We start from the raw sequence: 15,191 nt of genomic DNA, 5'->3' as shown, positions 1-15,191 counted from the left end.
GCCCCTCCGCCTTCCTCCCAGTCCCCGAGGAGCCGCGTTGGGCCCGCCCCCAAGCGCAGACCTCACCAATCCACGTGGGGAACCAAATCTGGCTAGGCCCGGCGGTGCGTGTGCAGCTCTGGCCGAGCCGCCTCTCAACCGGTGCTAACCACCCCCCCCCCCCCCCCGCCCCGCAACGCCCGGCCCAGGAATCACGTTTCCGGGGCCCGGAGCGGACGCGAAGCGGCGGCGGCGGCGCGCAGGCTGCCGAGGGTAAGCAGCCCCGCGGCGGCGCCCACCGGGGCGGAGCTTCGGGCGGCCGAGGGCGGCGGGGGAGGCGGAAACGGCTGCAGTGCGCGTGCGCGCGGCGGGTCGGCCCCGCCCCGACACACGCACGCGGCGTGCTGACGCCCGTGCGGCCCGAGGAAGAGGGCGGAGCCGGGGCGGGCCTCGGCGCTGCTCCCGCCCCCGTCTCCGTCCCGACGCTCCCTGCCCCCCGCCCTCCCCCACAGCGGGCCCCGTCTGCGCCGGGCGCTCCCTCGCTCGCTCGCTCGCGGGGCATCGTCTCGGCCCGGCCCGGCCCGGCCAGCGGGCAGATGCTCCGAGCTGCCGCCGCCGCCGCCGCCGACTCGGCTGGTGGCGGTGTGCGAGGCGGACGAGTGGCCCGGGGCCGCTGAGCGTGACCTGGGTGGCTGGGGAGGGGGCGTCGGGCGTCGGCGATCCCGCGCGGACCATGTATTTCCTGAGCGGCTGGCCCAAGAGGCTGCTCTGCCCTCTGGGGAGCCCGGCCGAGGCGCCTCTCCGCGTCCAGTCCGACCCGCAGCGGACTTTCTTTGCGGTGCTGGCCCCGGCCCGCCTCAGCATCTGGTACAGCCGAGTAAGTAGAAGCCGCCGCCGCCGCCGCCGCTCGCTCGCTCCCGGGGGTCTGGACGCCTTCCGCGGCCCCACTTCCACCCAGAGTCACCGGCCGCGGCCCCTTCGCCGCAGACCCCCTCGCTGCTCGCCCTCGGCGACCTCGATTCCCCTCCTCGGCCTGCCCCGTGTAGCCCAGGGGGTCGGGGCTGGGAGCGGGGGCGGTGGGGGGGTGGGGTGGGGGTGTCCCGGGTGCATCGAGTCGCCGCTGCCGACCCTGCGTGCGCCTTCCCGCAGCTGGACCGACCCGCGCTGGCTGCGGACCCCGCGCGCTCGGGTCCCCCCAGATTTGCCCTCCTCTCCCCCGCCCCCGCCACCCCGCGGGCCACGAAGGCGGTTCAACTTTCCCCAAGTAGCAACCTGGCGGGTGTTGTGTGTTCTCAGCCCCCCCCCCCCCCCCCCCCCGTTCTCAAGGCCATTGTGTTTTTTTTTTTTTTTTTTTTTGGGAGGGGGGAGAGGAGTTCAGGAAAAGCCTGTTGGGTGCCAGCCAGTCCCGCACTCTGCAGGCCCGCGATGCACTGAAACTGCTCGGAGCGGCAAGCTGTTTGTGGGTGGCTAAAGGTGATCCAGCTCCTCGCCTTACCCCGGCGCGGCACCTCGTCGTCGTCCTCCCCCCACCCCGCTGGCCAGTCCTACTAATTTCCAGTCCTAATTTTCCTCGCCTGCTCGTGGGAGGGGGAATTGGAGGGAGCGGAAGTGGAACTCCAATCTGACCGCGCTCCTCATTAGGATTGACACCTGGAAATCGGGCCGGGCTGAAATGAGCCTGAAACTTGGGTTTTGTGTTGGCTTCCCGCGAATCCTGGCTGTTTTTCCCCCCTTTCTTCTATCCGGTTACCCAGAAAGTAGGAGAAGAAGTCCCTTGGAAAATAAGTGATGGAATACTCCCGATGACCCCGCAGACGCGCAGACAGGTCTAGCTCTGGAAAGCTGCAGAATAGTAGAGTATAAAAATGTTCTTGTGCCTTTTTTTTTTCACAGAAGGCAGTACTAATCGATACCAGAGTGGAGTTTTTCCTCCTCCCAAAACTAACTTGACAATGTGGAAATCATTTGTGACCTTGATTTTATTAGACCCTGCGTGAAGTACTGCTTTCGGTTAAATGCTTAAAACTTTTTTTTTTCCAAATTTTTATTAGTGAAACACCATGAGGTACAATTGTAGACTTACAATTTTTGTGCTTGGGTTTCAATTATACAATGATCAAGTACCCGTCCCTCCTCCACCACCACGGTCCCAGCATCCCCCCCCATCCAGCATCCCCCCCCATCCCATCCTGCCTCTGTGGCAGGGCATTCCCTTTTGTTCTCTCTCCTTTTGGGTGCTGTGATTTGCAAAAGAGGCATTTAGTGGCAATCACAGTTGGTCTATGGTCTACTTCAGCAGGCATCTCCCATCCTGGGCAGATCTTCCCAGCACCATTTATTTGGTGCTCCCTTTTCTTATCTGAGCTGCCTTTACCCCTAGAGTGTGCGGCTCGCCTCTCAGCCATGGAGTGAACAACCTGGTATTTATCACAGCTGTTCTTGGGTGTTAGTCTCTTCTTCTGTTACTTTATGTTCCCCAGATGAATGCAATCTTTCTATGTCTGTCCCTCTCTTTCTGACTCATTTCGCTTAGAAATGCGTTAAAACTGTATGTTAAAATGCATACTGTATCGGATTGGTTGATTGTCTTGACTCTCCACAAGCACTAGTGAAAATGATGGTGAGATATAGATACAGAGAGTTAGTTCTTAATTTGACTACCAGGCAGTAACTCAAGACCATTTGCTACTTTAAGTTTTAAATATGATCAAAACAAAATAAGCTACTATAAAATCATCTCAGTGACGATTTTAGAACTTTACTGCAATTTCAATAGTATGTCTGTTGATATGATTTGGTTTTTATGTGGAATATTAATATTAAAATATTAATATTAAACTTAAAATTAAGGGTTTTTTTGCAGGGGAGGGGCAATACCTGGTGGTTTCGCAAGGTCTCTCCCTGTGACCCTAGGGATTGAACTCAAGGGTCCCACATGCTTAGCCGGTTGAATATCTTGGTGGTTGTGAGACATGCCTGGATGCACTCAGGTTTAATTCCACGGTCTGTGCTCAGGGATCACTCCTGTAGCTCTGGGGACCATATTCAGTGCTCGGTATTGAACTGTGATCTGGGACATGACAAAGAAAAAGTCGTCTTACCTGCTGTATCTTCTTACCTGCTGTACTGTCTTACCTCCCTGGGCCTTCAGTTGAATACCATTTAGTTTATTTGGGTGTTATTAAACCTTACACAGAAAAAAATTAGAATTTCAACTTTAAATTTTCTTCTGTTTAACCATGGAATTGAACTATGATTTATTTATTGGAAAGCACTGGGCCATTGGCCCAGCGGTCACTCCTGGCAGTGCTCTGTGATCATATACTTACTGCTGGGTTTCCAACAGAAGTATTGTAACCCCTGCATTATCTCTCCAGTCCCCTCATCCTAATCTTTAGATTCTACTAGAACAAAGAGCAGGGCTTAAAATTTAACATTTATTGTGTCTGTGAAGACAGACCAAACTTAATTTTAGATAGAACCAAATAGTAAGAGGGACGAAATACCTCTTGAAGTGCACGTGGCACACTTTAATCTCCTGGAAAAAAAAAAGTGCTGCAACTAGCTTAGGGATATTGGAAATATTAAGAATTTTGTGGAGCGATAGTACAAAGGGTAGGACCTTTGTCTTGCACATGGCCTGTTTGGGTTCAATCCCAGCCATCACATATGGTTTCTGGACACCATGTAGAGTGATTTGTAGTGCAGGGCCAGGAGTAAACCCTGGACATTGCTGGGCATGGCCCCAAAATAAACAAATAACAAAAAAATTTTTGTTTATGAAGTATTATTATATAAATAGGGTAGTGTAGGAATTTAAATTACTAGTATGTCTTTTCCTTCAAACTCATCCTATTTTTGTGTAATTCCTGGTGGCAGTACCTTTAATTGCACCCAGCATCACACGTGATCCCCTGAGCTCTGCCAGGAGTAATTCCTGAATGCAGAGCCAGGAGTAACCCCTGAGCATTGCCAGGTGTGCCCCAAAAAGCCAAAAAGAAAAAAATAAATAAACCTGGGTGAATGAGGAGTCTGTGCCAGACTTCAGCTAACTTCCTCTCTGCTCTTCCTGGGATGTACTTTTCCTCAGACTGAAGTTTTTATTTTCTTTTTCTTTTCAGTTTTCTTGAAACTAGTTAAAATGCTTTGATATTGACAAACTTCTTTTAAAAGTACCACTAGTTAAATCAAACTACCAGTGATTCACACAAAACTTAGAATGGGTTATTTATTTTTTTATTTAATTTTTTTGTTTTTGTGCCACAGGGGTTACTCCTGATTACTCCTGGTAATACTCAGGAGTATCAGGGGTTACTCCTGACTTGGCTCTCAGGAATTAATTACTCCTGGTGATGTTGGGAGAAATATACAAGATTCCAGGATTGAACCCTTGTCTGCCAGGTGCAAGGCAAATGCAGCGCTAAGTGCTGTAGTGTTGCTCCAGCCCTGAGGATGAGTTCTTTTAAACTGTTCCCATGAAAACATGTTTTGATTTTGAAGACTATATATGTCAATAATTTTATAAACTGAAGTAAATTTTTAAGATAAAAGAAGGGGGTTCTAAAGTTGTGTTCTTAGAAGTTAACTGAAGACATTTGAAGTCAGAGGCGTAGTCAAAGGATGAGAAGCCACAACATGATTTGCTTACTTGATATTTTGTTGTTTCTCTTGTGTAGTAAGGTAAATTCTCTTAGAATGGTTGCATTAAAAAAGGAGAAGAGTGGAGTTCATGCCCAATTCAGTCAGTTTAATCAATGACTGAAGAAATAGCAGAACTACATTTTGAAAGGGCGGGGCGGGGGGGGGGGGAAGAGAGTGCAGGAGAGATTGATTGGGAGTGAGGAGAACTCTCCTTGTGGCAGAAAGGCTTTCTTGTCTAAACCAGCATTCTTCAACCTATTTAAACCTGCAGACTAGCTCCTGTCCTGCATACTGGTTCCTGGACCACCAGTTATCAACTAGGTGGTAGATAGTGTGGTTTTCCGTTTTCTTTGCCTGCAGACCCAGCACGGGTTTATAGACATACCACGGGTCTAAACTAGAGGTTCTCCTCCCCCTCCCCCTTCTCCCCCTCCTCCCGCTCTCCCTCCCCCTCACACCCGGTGATGCACTGGGGTTACTCCTGGCTCTGCACTCAGAAATTACTCCTGGCGGCGCTCAGGGGACCATATGAGATACTGGGAATCGAACCTGGGTCAGCTGCATGCAGTGCAAACGCCGTACCCGCTGTGCTATCACTCCAGCCCCCAAAATCTATCTTCTTTAAGTGAACAAACACAAAGTGCTCTGCAAGTGTATCTTAGCTTCTGAGTAGCATTCAGGTACCCTGCACCCCAAGAGAGGGTCAGTATCACCCATTCTGGGTCACATTCTAAACTGATCGTTCCTTCATTTGCCAGGTATCAGACTCATGACTGCATGTGTGAGGGGCATGCACTCTACCGCAGACCCATATCCCAGACCCTTAACTTAGATATTTTTTAATATCCAACAAAACAGCGGCATATAAAATGTTGGTCAATTATGAGGCTATTGAAGAATTAAGCTCTCTTAGAATAACTTTCGTACTACATTTAATTGGATTTCTCAAATGAACTTTTGGGGGAGGGTACACTTGGAGGTGCTCAGGAGTTACCCTTGGCTCCCTGGCTCTGGGATCACCATTGGTAGTGATCAGAGACTATATGTAATCATGGAGATCAAACCCGGGTTTGTCTGTCCAAGGCAAGTACCTTTACTCCTGTACTATCTCTCCGGCCCCTCGGTGAACTTTCATGTTCATCTCACAGTTTCTGTTACATTCCCTAAGTAGTTTTTTGGAGTCCTGGTGTTAGAATCATATCTCTTCAAAATTCTCTCATGACTCCAAATCTGAGAAACGCGATCATCAAATGTACTTATGAGCAGAGTTTTTATAGATAGTTAATTCTTAAAATTTTGTTTTTAGTGAGGTTGCAACTTTTTTTTTTTCCGGTGCAATGTGCTGGTGTAAATTTGCTCTTTCTACATTGTGACTTTGCTTAGAAATTCTAAAGTTTGTGTAAGAGATCACAGCAGGGCTCATTCGTATATTTTGGAACCGTTTTGGTATTTAAATGTTAGGTTGGAGTGGTAGAGGTGCAACTTAATTGGTGAAGAATTGATGCATTTCTGCCCAAGGATATTGTGGAGAATGAGAATTAGTTTAAAGCAAATGATGATTTTTTTTTTTTTACTGACATGAATGAGATAAATTGTGTTTTGTTTTCTACTCTACCAGAGAACATTGGACTATTCCTTTAATTTACTGGTTAATTGTGAATATGCACATCTATATATACAAAAGCCAAATTGATCCTCTAGAATTTCAAATTAGTTTAAAATTAGGTCAGATTATCTGTAATTTCAAATCAGTGTCAGTTTTTAGGTTATTGATCCTTTCTAATACATCAATTGCCCTCAGAAGTAGTTGTTAGCACTTTTGTAAGAGGTGGCATAATTAGTATTGTATGAAGGTATGTAGAGGCATATTACTTGCAGCATGACATATGCAGAAATATTAGTGTCCCAATATGATGAAAACCATTTTGAAGTGGTGATGCTGGGAATTGACCCCAAGTCCCCACACTTGCAGGATAGATGCTCTACTGCCAAACCATTAGCTGTACTTTCAAACTCGTAATTTGAAATTAATGGAATGTAACAGAAGATGTAATTTCAAATACCCCAGCCCTGATGAATATTTCTTCTTGTCACTAAGAAGGTTGTTAATAAAAAAAATTCAACAGGCAAATAAATTACTGGGCTTATGAAATAGTTCTGTATAATTGAATAACCCCAAGTAGAATCTTCTGTTCAGTGCATGCCAATAATGGAAAACAATAGCAGAGGTGTCCAAAGGAACAGGCTGTAGAATCAGCAATGTAGTTAACTATGTAACGTCTGCAAAGTCAGTTCTCATCCTAACAACTTCGTTCTGTTACTGCCTTCCCTGTGAATCCATTGCTTGGAAGTTTTTAGGGTTCTCTGTTGGTTAAAGAATGAAGGTCAAACTAGTTTGATATCAGGGACACTCCCTTTTCTAATAATACTGTCTTGCCCTATCTCTGCCTCTAAGAATTTTATCCATCCTTTAGCTTCTGTTGAAATCCTACTTCCTTTATGAGTCACTCTTTATTGCCATAAACAGAACATTCTTTTTTCTTTTTGGATGAGCTGCTGTCTATATTGTAAGTTTTGTGCTCATGATTTATTTCTAAATATTTAGGTATTTGGGGGCCATACCTGGTGATGCTTAGAGACCAGTATATTCCTTCTTGCTCAGGAATGGCTCCTGGTGATGCTTGGCAGTCCATATGATGTGGTTCCAGAGGTTCGAACCAGGGTTCGAATGCCTTACCTCTGGTACTATCTCTTTGGCCCCTCCACACATGATTTTTTAAAACAAGTCTATTAGTTATTGAAGAACAGAAAGGACTTACTTTCTTATTTTTCAGAATGCTTAACAAAAAGCAGATGATTAGTAAGTTTAAAATAAGTTTAATAATATAGGCCATGTCTTATGTATAACAGAATTTTTTCTTAAAGGCTTCATAGTCAGAAGACTTCAAAATGTTGACATGCAATTTTAAAAACACAGTAGTACTGAACTACAAATTAAATTCAGAAAACATCAGAGATAGAGGGTTATATAAGTGAAAGTTAAATATTTAAAAACTTATATACAGTCCAAATTGTATCAGACAACTAGTAAATGTTACTCAGTAACCAAAGGTAGGAGACTGTCCTAGGTTGTGCATCAACAGGTCAATGGATTTATGTGTCTTGTTTGTTTTTGGGTCACACTCTGCTGTGCTCAGAGTTTACTCCTGGCTCTGCACTAAGGGGGTCACTCCTTGAAGGAATGGAGGACCATGTGGGGTGCTGGGGATTTAACCCAAGTCAAGCACCCTGCCTGTTGGACTATCATTCTGCCCCAGATGAATGGATTTAAATATATATATATATATATATATATATATATACATATATATATCTTACAATTTCTGGTACATAGTTGCTGAAAATGATACTATTTAGCCAAGACAAAGGGACATTTCACTGGTTTCAACATCATAGATTTAAAAATGGTCATTATGTTGGAGCCACAGCAATAATACAATGTGTAGGGCATTTGTCTTGCACACGACTGACCCAGTATCCCCCATAAACAGTATGGTTCCCAGAGCACTGCTAGGAGTAATTCCTGATTGCAGAGCCAGGAATAACCCTGGGTGTGGCTCAGAAGCTAAAAAAGTCACTATGCTAAGCAAGTCAGATGAAAACAAATACTCTTTGATATCATTTACACTTGAAATCTTAAAAATCTAGGGTACAACAAAAGATTAGAATTGTGATTACTAGTGGCTGGAGAGAGGAGCAGTTGATCAGAGTATAGGTTTGTAGCTGTAAGAGAAATGAGTCAAGAGATCTAATGTGTATCCAGTGATATTCTAATTATAGTTGAAAGTTTTTTGAGAGAGTATATCTTATATGTTCTCGATACAAACAAGAAAAGGTGGTTATGTGATGTGAATCAGTTGTTAGCTAATACTGTGGTGGTGATCATTTTGCACAATAAAAGTTAATTTGTTGTTTGTGTTAAAATTTACAGTGTTATGTCAATTGTACCTCAATAAAGCTGAGAAGAAACCAGTACCCAAGGGTCCCACTTATTTTTTTTTTTAACTGAATCACTGTGAGAACAGTCACAAAGCCTTTCAGTTCAAGTCTCAGTTGGTCATACAGTGATCAAACACCCGTCTCTTCACCAGTACACATTTTCTACCACCAAGAACCCCACTATACGCCCCCTCCCACCCACCTCCCGCCTGTGTGGCAGATTAACACATTACTCTCTGTCTATGTTGATCACATTCAGTATTATGACAAAAGACCCAACATTGTTATTTGGAATTTTCCCCAATATTCAGTCCTGCCACAAAGACATCATTAGAAAATTTGTTTTCTATTGCTAATTGTGAAGAGCATATGATGTCTTGTGGCCGCAGTAGCAGACACGCAAATTTGGCTTTCTGATATTTTAGTAATAAACCTAGAGGGATTACTGCCAGAAGCCCCTAGCTTCCGAGATTGGTTTGTGTGCCTCTGGGATCATGGTTGGTCAGAAGCCAGAGGAGGCGTTTGAGGGTGGCAACCCGGAGCATTGTGATGGCGGGGAGCAGGGCTGATTCCACCCCCATCCCATAAAGCCCCATGTGCCTCATCAATACAGTCTCATACCTGGCTGTTCATTAGGCTCTAAAACATGCAGGCCACCATGTCGTCGCTGCAAAGGGGGACAGGTGGAGGGACAGACACCCTACCCCTCCCAGGGCGGCATAGCACCATAGTTAAATATACAGTCCAGATGTATTTTGGTTGGGCATTATCTTTTGCTCAGATTTTCCCACCACCACTCAAGCCTGATTTTCAGGGACAAATGCTAGATCATTTACTTTCCATTGATCACTTTGCATATCAGGAAATACTTACATGGCCATGCGGTTCAGAAAATAGACCGGGTACCCGCATGCCAGAGCCATGCTTGTAGAAGCTCATGGTCACCGGGATTCTATCTGGAGAAGGCGCCACTTAAAATTATTACATAATCTGCAGTCTACCAAAACTTACTGGTGTGGCTTTATCTGAGTTTTATTTAGCCTGTTTTTGTACTGTTTTTTATTGCTGAGCACTACTGCATTGTAAGACTATACCACATTAAAATCTATTCACTTATTGATGGGTATTTGATCTGTTTCCAGTTTGGGACTATAAACATTTGTGTTTGTGTGGATATTTGTTGTTTGTGTGGCTATACATACCTTGGAATAGAATTGCTAGGTGATCCAAAATAGCTGTCGCATGTTACGTTCTTACCAGCAATATATGAAGGTTTCTATTGTTACTACATCCTTGTCAGCACTTGCAATGCTTGTTAATTGTTAGTTTTTAAATTACAGTCATGCTTGAGAGTTTGCTTGGGTATCTTATTCATGATCACAACCATCCTGTTGTTCGTCAATTGCCTCGAGCAGGCCCCAGTAACGACTCCTTCATCCTAGCCCTGAGATTTTTTTTAAAAGTGCCATATTCAAGGCTCTTTCAGGGTTAGGAGAATGAGACCCATCATTGTTACTGGTATTTGGCATATTGGGTATGCCACGGGGAGTTTGCCAGACTCTGCCGTGTGGGCAGGTTACATTCAGTATCTTATTATGGCTTTTTAACGTGCTTTATTTATTTATATATCTTATTTTAAAAAATGTTTATTCAAATTCTTTGCTAATTTTTTAAAAATTGGAGTCTTATTGAGTTGCAAAGTTCTTAAGTATTCTGAACACCGTTGCTTTTTTAGATATGATTTGTAAATATTTTGTCACAGTATGATTTGTGTTAAGTTTCTTTGTTTGTTTTGTTTTGTTGGTTCACACCCAGCAATGCACAGTGGTTACTCCTGGCTCTGCACTCAGGAATTACTCCTGGTGGTGCTCAGAGGACCATATGGGAAGCTGGGAATCAAAACTGGGTCAGCCTCATGCAAGGAAAAATGCCCTACCTGCTGTGCTATGGCTCCAGCCCCTTTCTTAAGTTTCTTAATGATCATTTTTGGAGAGCAAGCATTTCTATAAAATCCAGCATATCAATTGTTTAATGAACTATTCTTTTGCGTATTCGAGAACGTTTGGTCAGTCTAATACCATAAGCAATACCATAAACAGCTTCTGTTTCCTTTATAAGCTTTGTAGGTTGTAACTCTTAACACAGGTCTGGAATGCATTTTGAATTATGTATGACGTGAGGTTAATATCTAAGTTCATGGTCTAGTTATTTTTAGCACCATTGAATTGCATTGGCATTGTTGTAAAAAGTCAACTGATTATAGAAGAGTTTGATCTTGTGTTTTCTGTTTTGTTGATCAGTGTTTACCGCAAACTTTATAACAAATTTAGATCTTACATGGAAGAACCCTAGTATGTCTTTATTTTCAGAATTATTTTACCTGTTGTATATATCTTTTGTGTTACCATGTAGATTTTAGGATTATTTTCTCAACTTCTTAAAACACAAACAAAAAATCTTGCTGATATTTTCAGGGACTTGTCTTAAATCTATAAATCAGTAGGGGAAATTGTCATCTCAACAGTACAGAATCTTTGAGTCTGTAAAATCTGTCCCCCTTTATTTTGATTTTTAAATTTTACTTCAGTAATTATTTTAGTTTTCATAGTATAAGTCTTTTACTTATGTTAAATTTATTCCCTGGTATGTTATTTATCTTCTGTGATGCTGTTTTGAGCATAGTTGTTTATTTCATTTTCAGATAATTACTGGTATATTATAACTATAAAATTGTTTTACGTTTTGTTACCTGTAACTTTGTCAGATTTATTTATTCCAGTATATATGTAGTTGTAATAAGCTCAGCCAAATTTTATGACAGAAAATTGAATAAAAGTAAATTGACTTCTGTATAATAAAATAAAAACTCAAAAATAAAAATTAAAGAAAAAAATTCCACTCATGATATAAAAAATATTTAGAGTCAGTATACACTGAAGATATGACTTGTATACTCAAAATATTAAATATTGGTGCTGGAGAGATACTACAGCAGGTAGGGCACTTGTCTTTAGTGCAGCCAACCTGGGTTGGATTCCCAGCATCTCACATGGTGTCCTGAATACCACCAGTAGTAATTCCTGAGTACAGACCCAGTTTAAGACCTAAGCATTGCTGGGTGTGGCCAAAAAAAATTCTTTCCAGTGAATCACCTTACGTTCTAACTGATAAAAGTCTATTTTTCTGGTTTCTATTTTATTGATTTCTTCATTTAAAAGTTATTCCTTCTGATTATTTGGGTTTGCTTTGCATTTGTTAGATTGGAAGCTTAGACTATTAATAATTTGTGGCTTTTAAATATATAAGCATTTAAAAATATGTTTTTTTTTTTCTGAGCTTAAGCTGTATCCCTTAACTTGACTCTCTCTTTTGGGTGATGAGGGGTTAGATCACACTCAGCAGTTCTCAGATATAGTGATCCTGGCTTGGTAATTGGGTCACGTCTTTTTTATTTTAGGACCACAGCCTGCAGTGCTCAGGGGTACTCCTGGCTCTGCACTCAGAAATCAAACCTGTTGGTGCTCAGGGTGATTATATGGGATGCCAGGGATTGAACTGGGGTTGACCACGTGCAATTCAAGTACTCAACTCACTCTGGCTCATTTTAGGTCACTTCTGGTTGTGCTCTGGGGACCATGCAGTGCTGGAGATAGATCCTTGGCTTCCTCCATGCAAAGCATACTCTCAGCTTTATTGAGCTTTCCCTCCAGCAATTTTCTTTTTCTATTTTAGATCAATTCTAGATTTATGGTTATGTTCAGAGGAAGGTACAGCAATGTCTCACTTCCGTACCCTCCATGGATAGCCTCCTCCATTCTCATTTATCAGAATGTCAGAAGTTTCATATTTTTAAATTTTTTTTTATTTTTTGGCTTTTTGGGTCACAGCTGGCGATGCACAGGGGTTACTCCTGGCTCTGCACTCAGGAATTACCCCCAGGGAACCATATGGGATGCTGGGAATCAAACCCAGGTTGACCGCGTGCAAGGCAAACGCCCTACCCGCTGTGTTATTGCTCTAGCCCCAGAACTTTTAAATGAAGGGTGAATCTGCATTGACACATCATAAGTACCAAAGTCCATAGTTTTCCTGGTTTCACTCTTAGTGTTGTATCTTCGATGGGGTTGAACAAATGTATAATGACATATGTTTGTGTCATAATATGCAAATATTTCCCTGCCCTAGAATTCTTCTGTGTTCTGCCTGTTCATCTTTCTTGATGTGTTTCCCCTCCTCCCAGCTTTTAAAATGTTTCTATTTTGTCTAAGACCATATCACCCTGAACTTACCAGATCTCCTCTGAAATGTTTCTATTTTGTTCTTAAATGATTTAATTTTGACAGGGTTTTAAAGAATTTTTTTTTAATGGATTGTGGTTTCTGATAGAGAATTTCTTGTGCCCTTGTGAAGAATATGTAGTCTGTTATTTATGGAACGTTATCCAAATCTTAAATTGACATGGTTCAAGTTTTCTTCTATATGCTCACATTAAGTCAGGTTTTGTTAGTTGATCTGAGTGAAGATGAGAAGCTCTAAATCTATTGTTGAATTAATGGTTTCCTTTTTCAATTGTCATCCCTTCTGCCAGTTTTATTTCATATCTTTTAGTAAGATCTGTGTATATTTAAATTGTATCTTTCTTTTGTGTTTGCCCATTTGTCATTATGAAATATCCACTTTCTAGTAATGTTTTTAAAAATGAAATAGAGGAGATGGAGTGATAGTACAGCAGGGAGACTGCTTGCCTCACATGCGGCCAACCCGGTTCAATCCCCAGTACCCTGGATGGTTCCCTGAGCACAGAGCCCAGGGTAAGCCCTGAGCACTGCCAGGTGTGTCCCCCCCCCCCAGCAAAAAAAAGATTAAAGTGAAATCTGTTATGGCCCAGAGCAACAGTACAGCGTGTAGAACTCTTTCTTTACATGAGGCCCCACCAGATTTGATCCCCAGCATCCCATGTGGTCCCCTGAGCCCATCAGGAGTGAATTAAAAATAAAGTGAAATCTGTCTTATATTATTATTGCTGGAGCGATAGCACAGCAGTAGGGCATTTGCCTTGCACGAGGCCAGCCTGGCTGACCTGTGTTCGATTCCTCCGCCCCTCTTGGAAAGGCTGGCAAGCTACCGAGAGTATCTCGCCCTCATGGCAAAGCCTGGCAAGCTACCCGTGATATATTCAATATGCCAAACACAGTAACAACAAGTCTCACAGTGGACACATTACTCGACCTCCTCTAGCAAATCGATGAACAACTGGCCTACAGTGCTATTACTATTGCAACTGTGATTGCCTTATGGATATCACTTATGTAACTATCTTTTCCCACTGCTTTACTATCCACACTACTGAACTCTTCTACTCTAAAAAATGTCATATATAGCATATGTTAAGATCTTGTTTCTTTTTACTGTTTCAAAATTCATTCTCCCTAATTTTGGATTGGAGTGTTTAGTCCATTCATATGTGATACAATTTTTGAGATAGTCATTCATATAACCTTTTTTATTTTTTAATCTCTGATGTATTTTATTTCTGTTTGTCTATTAATTGCCTTAACGTCTAAACCACACTTTTGGGGATAGATTTTACTAACATTTGCTCAAATAATCACAGTGTGCATCTTTTTTTTTTTAATGTAGGAGTACTGCTATTTATTCAGCCACTGATTAGCTGATTGAATTGTGCATGAACTCCACCTTACTTTTTTTTTTCGTTTTTTATAATTTTATTTACTGAATCACCGTGAGAGCAGTTACAAAGCTTTCGGGTCTAAGTCTCGGTCATGCAGTGAAACACCGTACCTTCACCAGTGCCCATTCTCCACCACCAAAAACCCCAGTATACCCCCATCCCACACCCTCCCCCTACCTGTGGGACAAATGATTTCCACATTACTCTCTCTCTACTTTGATCACATTCAATATTTCAACACCAGACCCACCATTATTATTTGAGATTTTACCCCAAACAATGTGCATCTTATTGCAGATTAATTCTAATAAAATACAACATTTCTGGGCCAGAGAGATAGGTTAGGTGCTAAGACGTGAACCTGGGCACCATGTGGGGTGACCCTTGGGCACCATGTGGGTCGCCCAAGCACCACCAGGAGTGATCCCTGCACGAAGAGCCAGGAGTCAACACTTAGCGCGGTCCAATGTAGCTCAGTAACTCCCACAAATATGTGTGTGTGTTTTATATATATATGTGTATGTGTATACACACAAATATGTTTGTATTTTATATATATACACATAAATAACATATATGCATATATATACATATGTTTGTATATGAATGCACATATATGTGTATATAATTTCAATCCCTTTTTCATATGTTTAATGAGTAAAATATATATATATATATAAAGCCACCAAAATTTGCCATCTTAAGATTTTTATTTAGCTTTAATTTTTTAGGGGGTCATTTTCTTTCTTTTTTTCCTTTTTTTTAATCGAATCACTGTTACATACAGTTACAAAGCTTTCATGTTTGAGTTTCAGTCATACAGTGATCGAACACCTATCCCTCCACCAGTGCACATTTCCCACCACCAATATCCCCAGTA

The 15,191-nt window shown here is 42.5% G+C and overlaps 1 protein-coding gene across 3 annotated transcripts in view; it reads left to right on the top strand.

Annotated features, from left to right (window-relative positions):
* Positions 1-560: 560 nt before the first annotated feature.
* The window catches only part of RIC1 (RIC1 homolog, RAB6A GEF complex partner 1), a 92,972-nt gene continuing 78,341 nt past the window's right edge, over positions 561-15,191 (top strand). For all 3 annotated transcript variants that reach the window (XM_056130555.1, XM_056130556.1, XM_056130554.1), the window contains exon 1: positions 561-856. In XM_056130555.1, the coding sequence (XP_055986530.1) occupies positions 713-856 (144 nt within the window). In that variant the 5' untranslated portion in view covers positions 561-712. The remainder of the gene's footprint in view (positions 857-15,191) is intronic.

Source organism: Sorex fumeus, unplaced genomic scaffold (assembly GCF_029834395.1).
Source record: "Sorex fumeus unplaced genomic scaffold, SorFum_2.1 ptg000079l, whole genome shotgun sequence".
Classification (NCBI taxonomy): domain Eukaryota; kingdom Metazoa; phylum Chordata; class Mammalia; order Eulipotyphla; family Soricidae; genus Sorex; species Sorex fumeus.
Note: the sequence above shows the minus strand (reverse complement) of the source record. Positions and strands in the feature narration are given on the sequence as shown.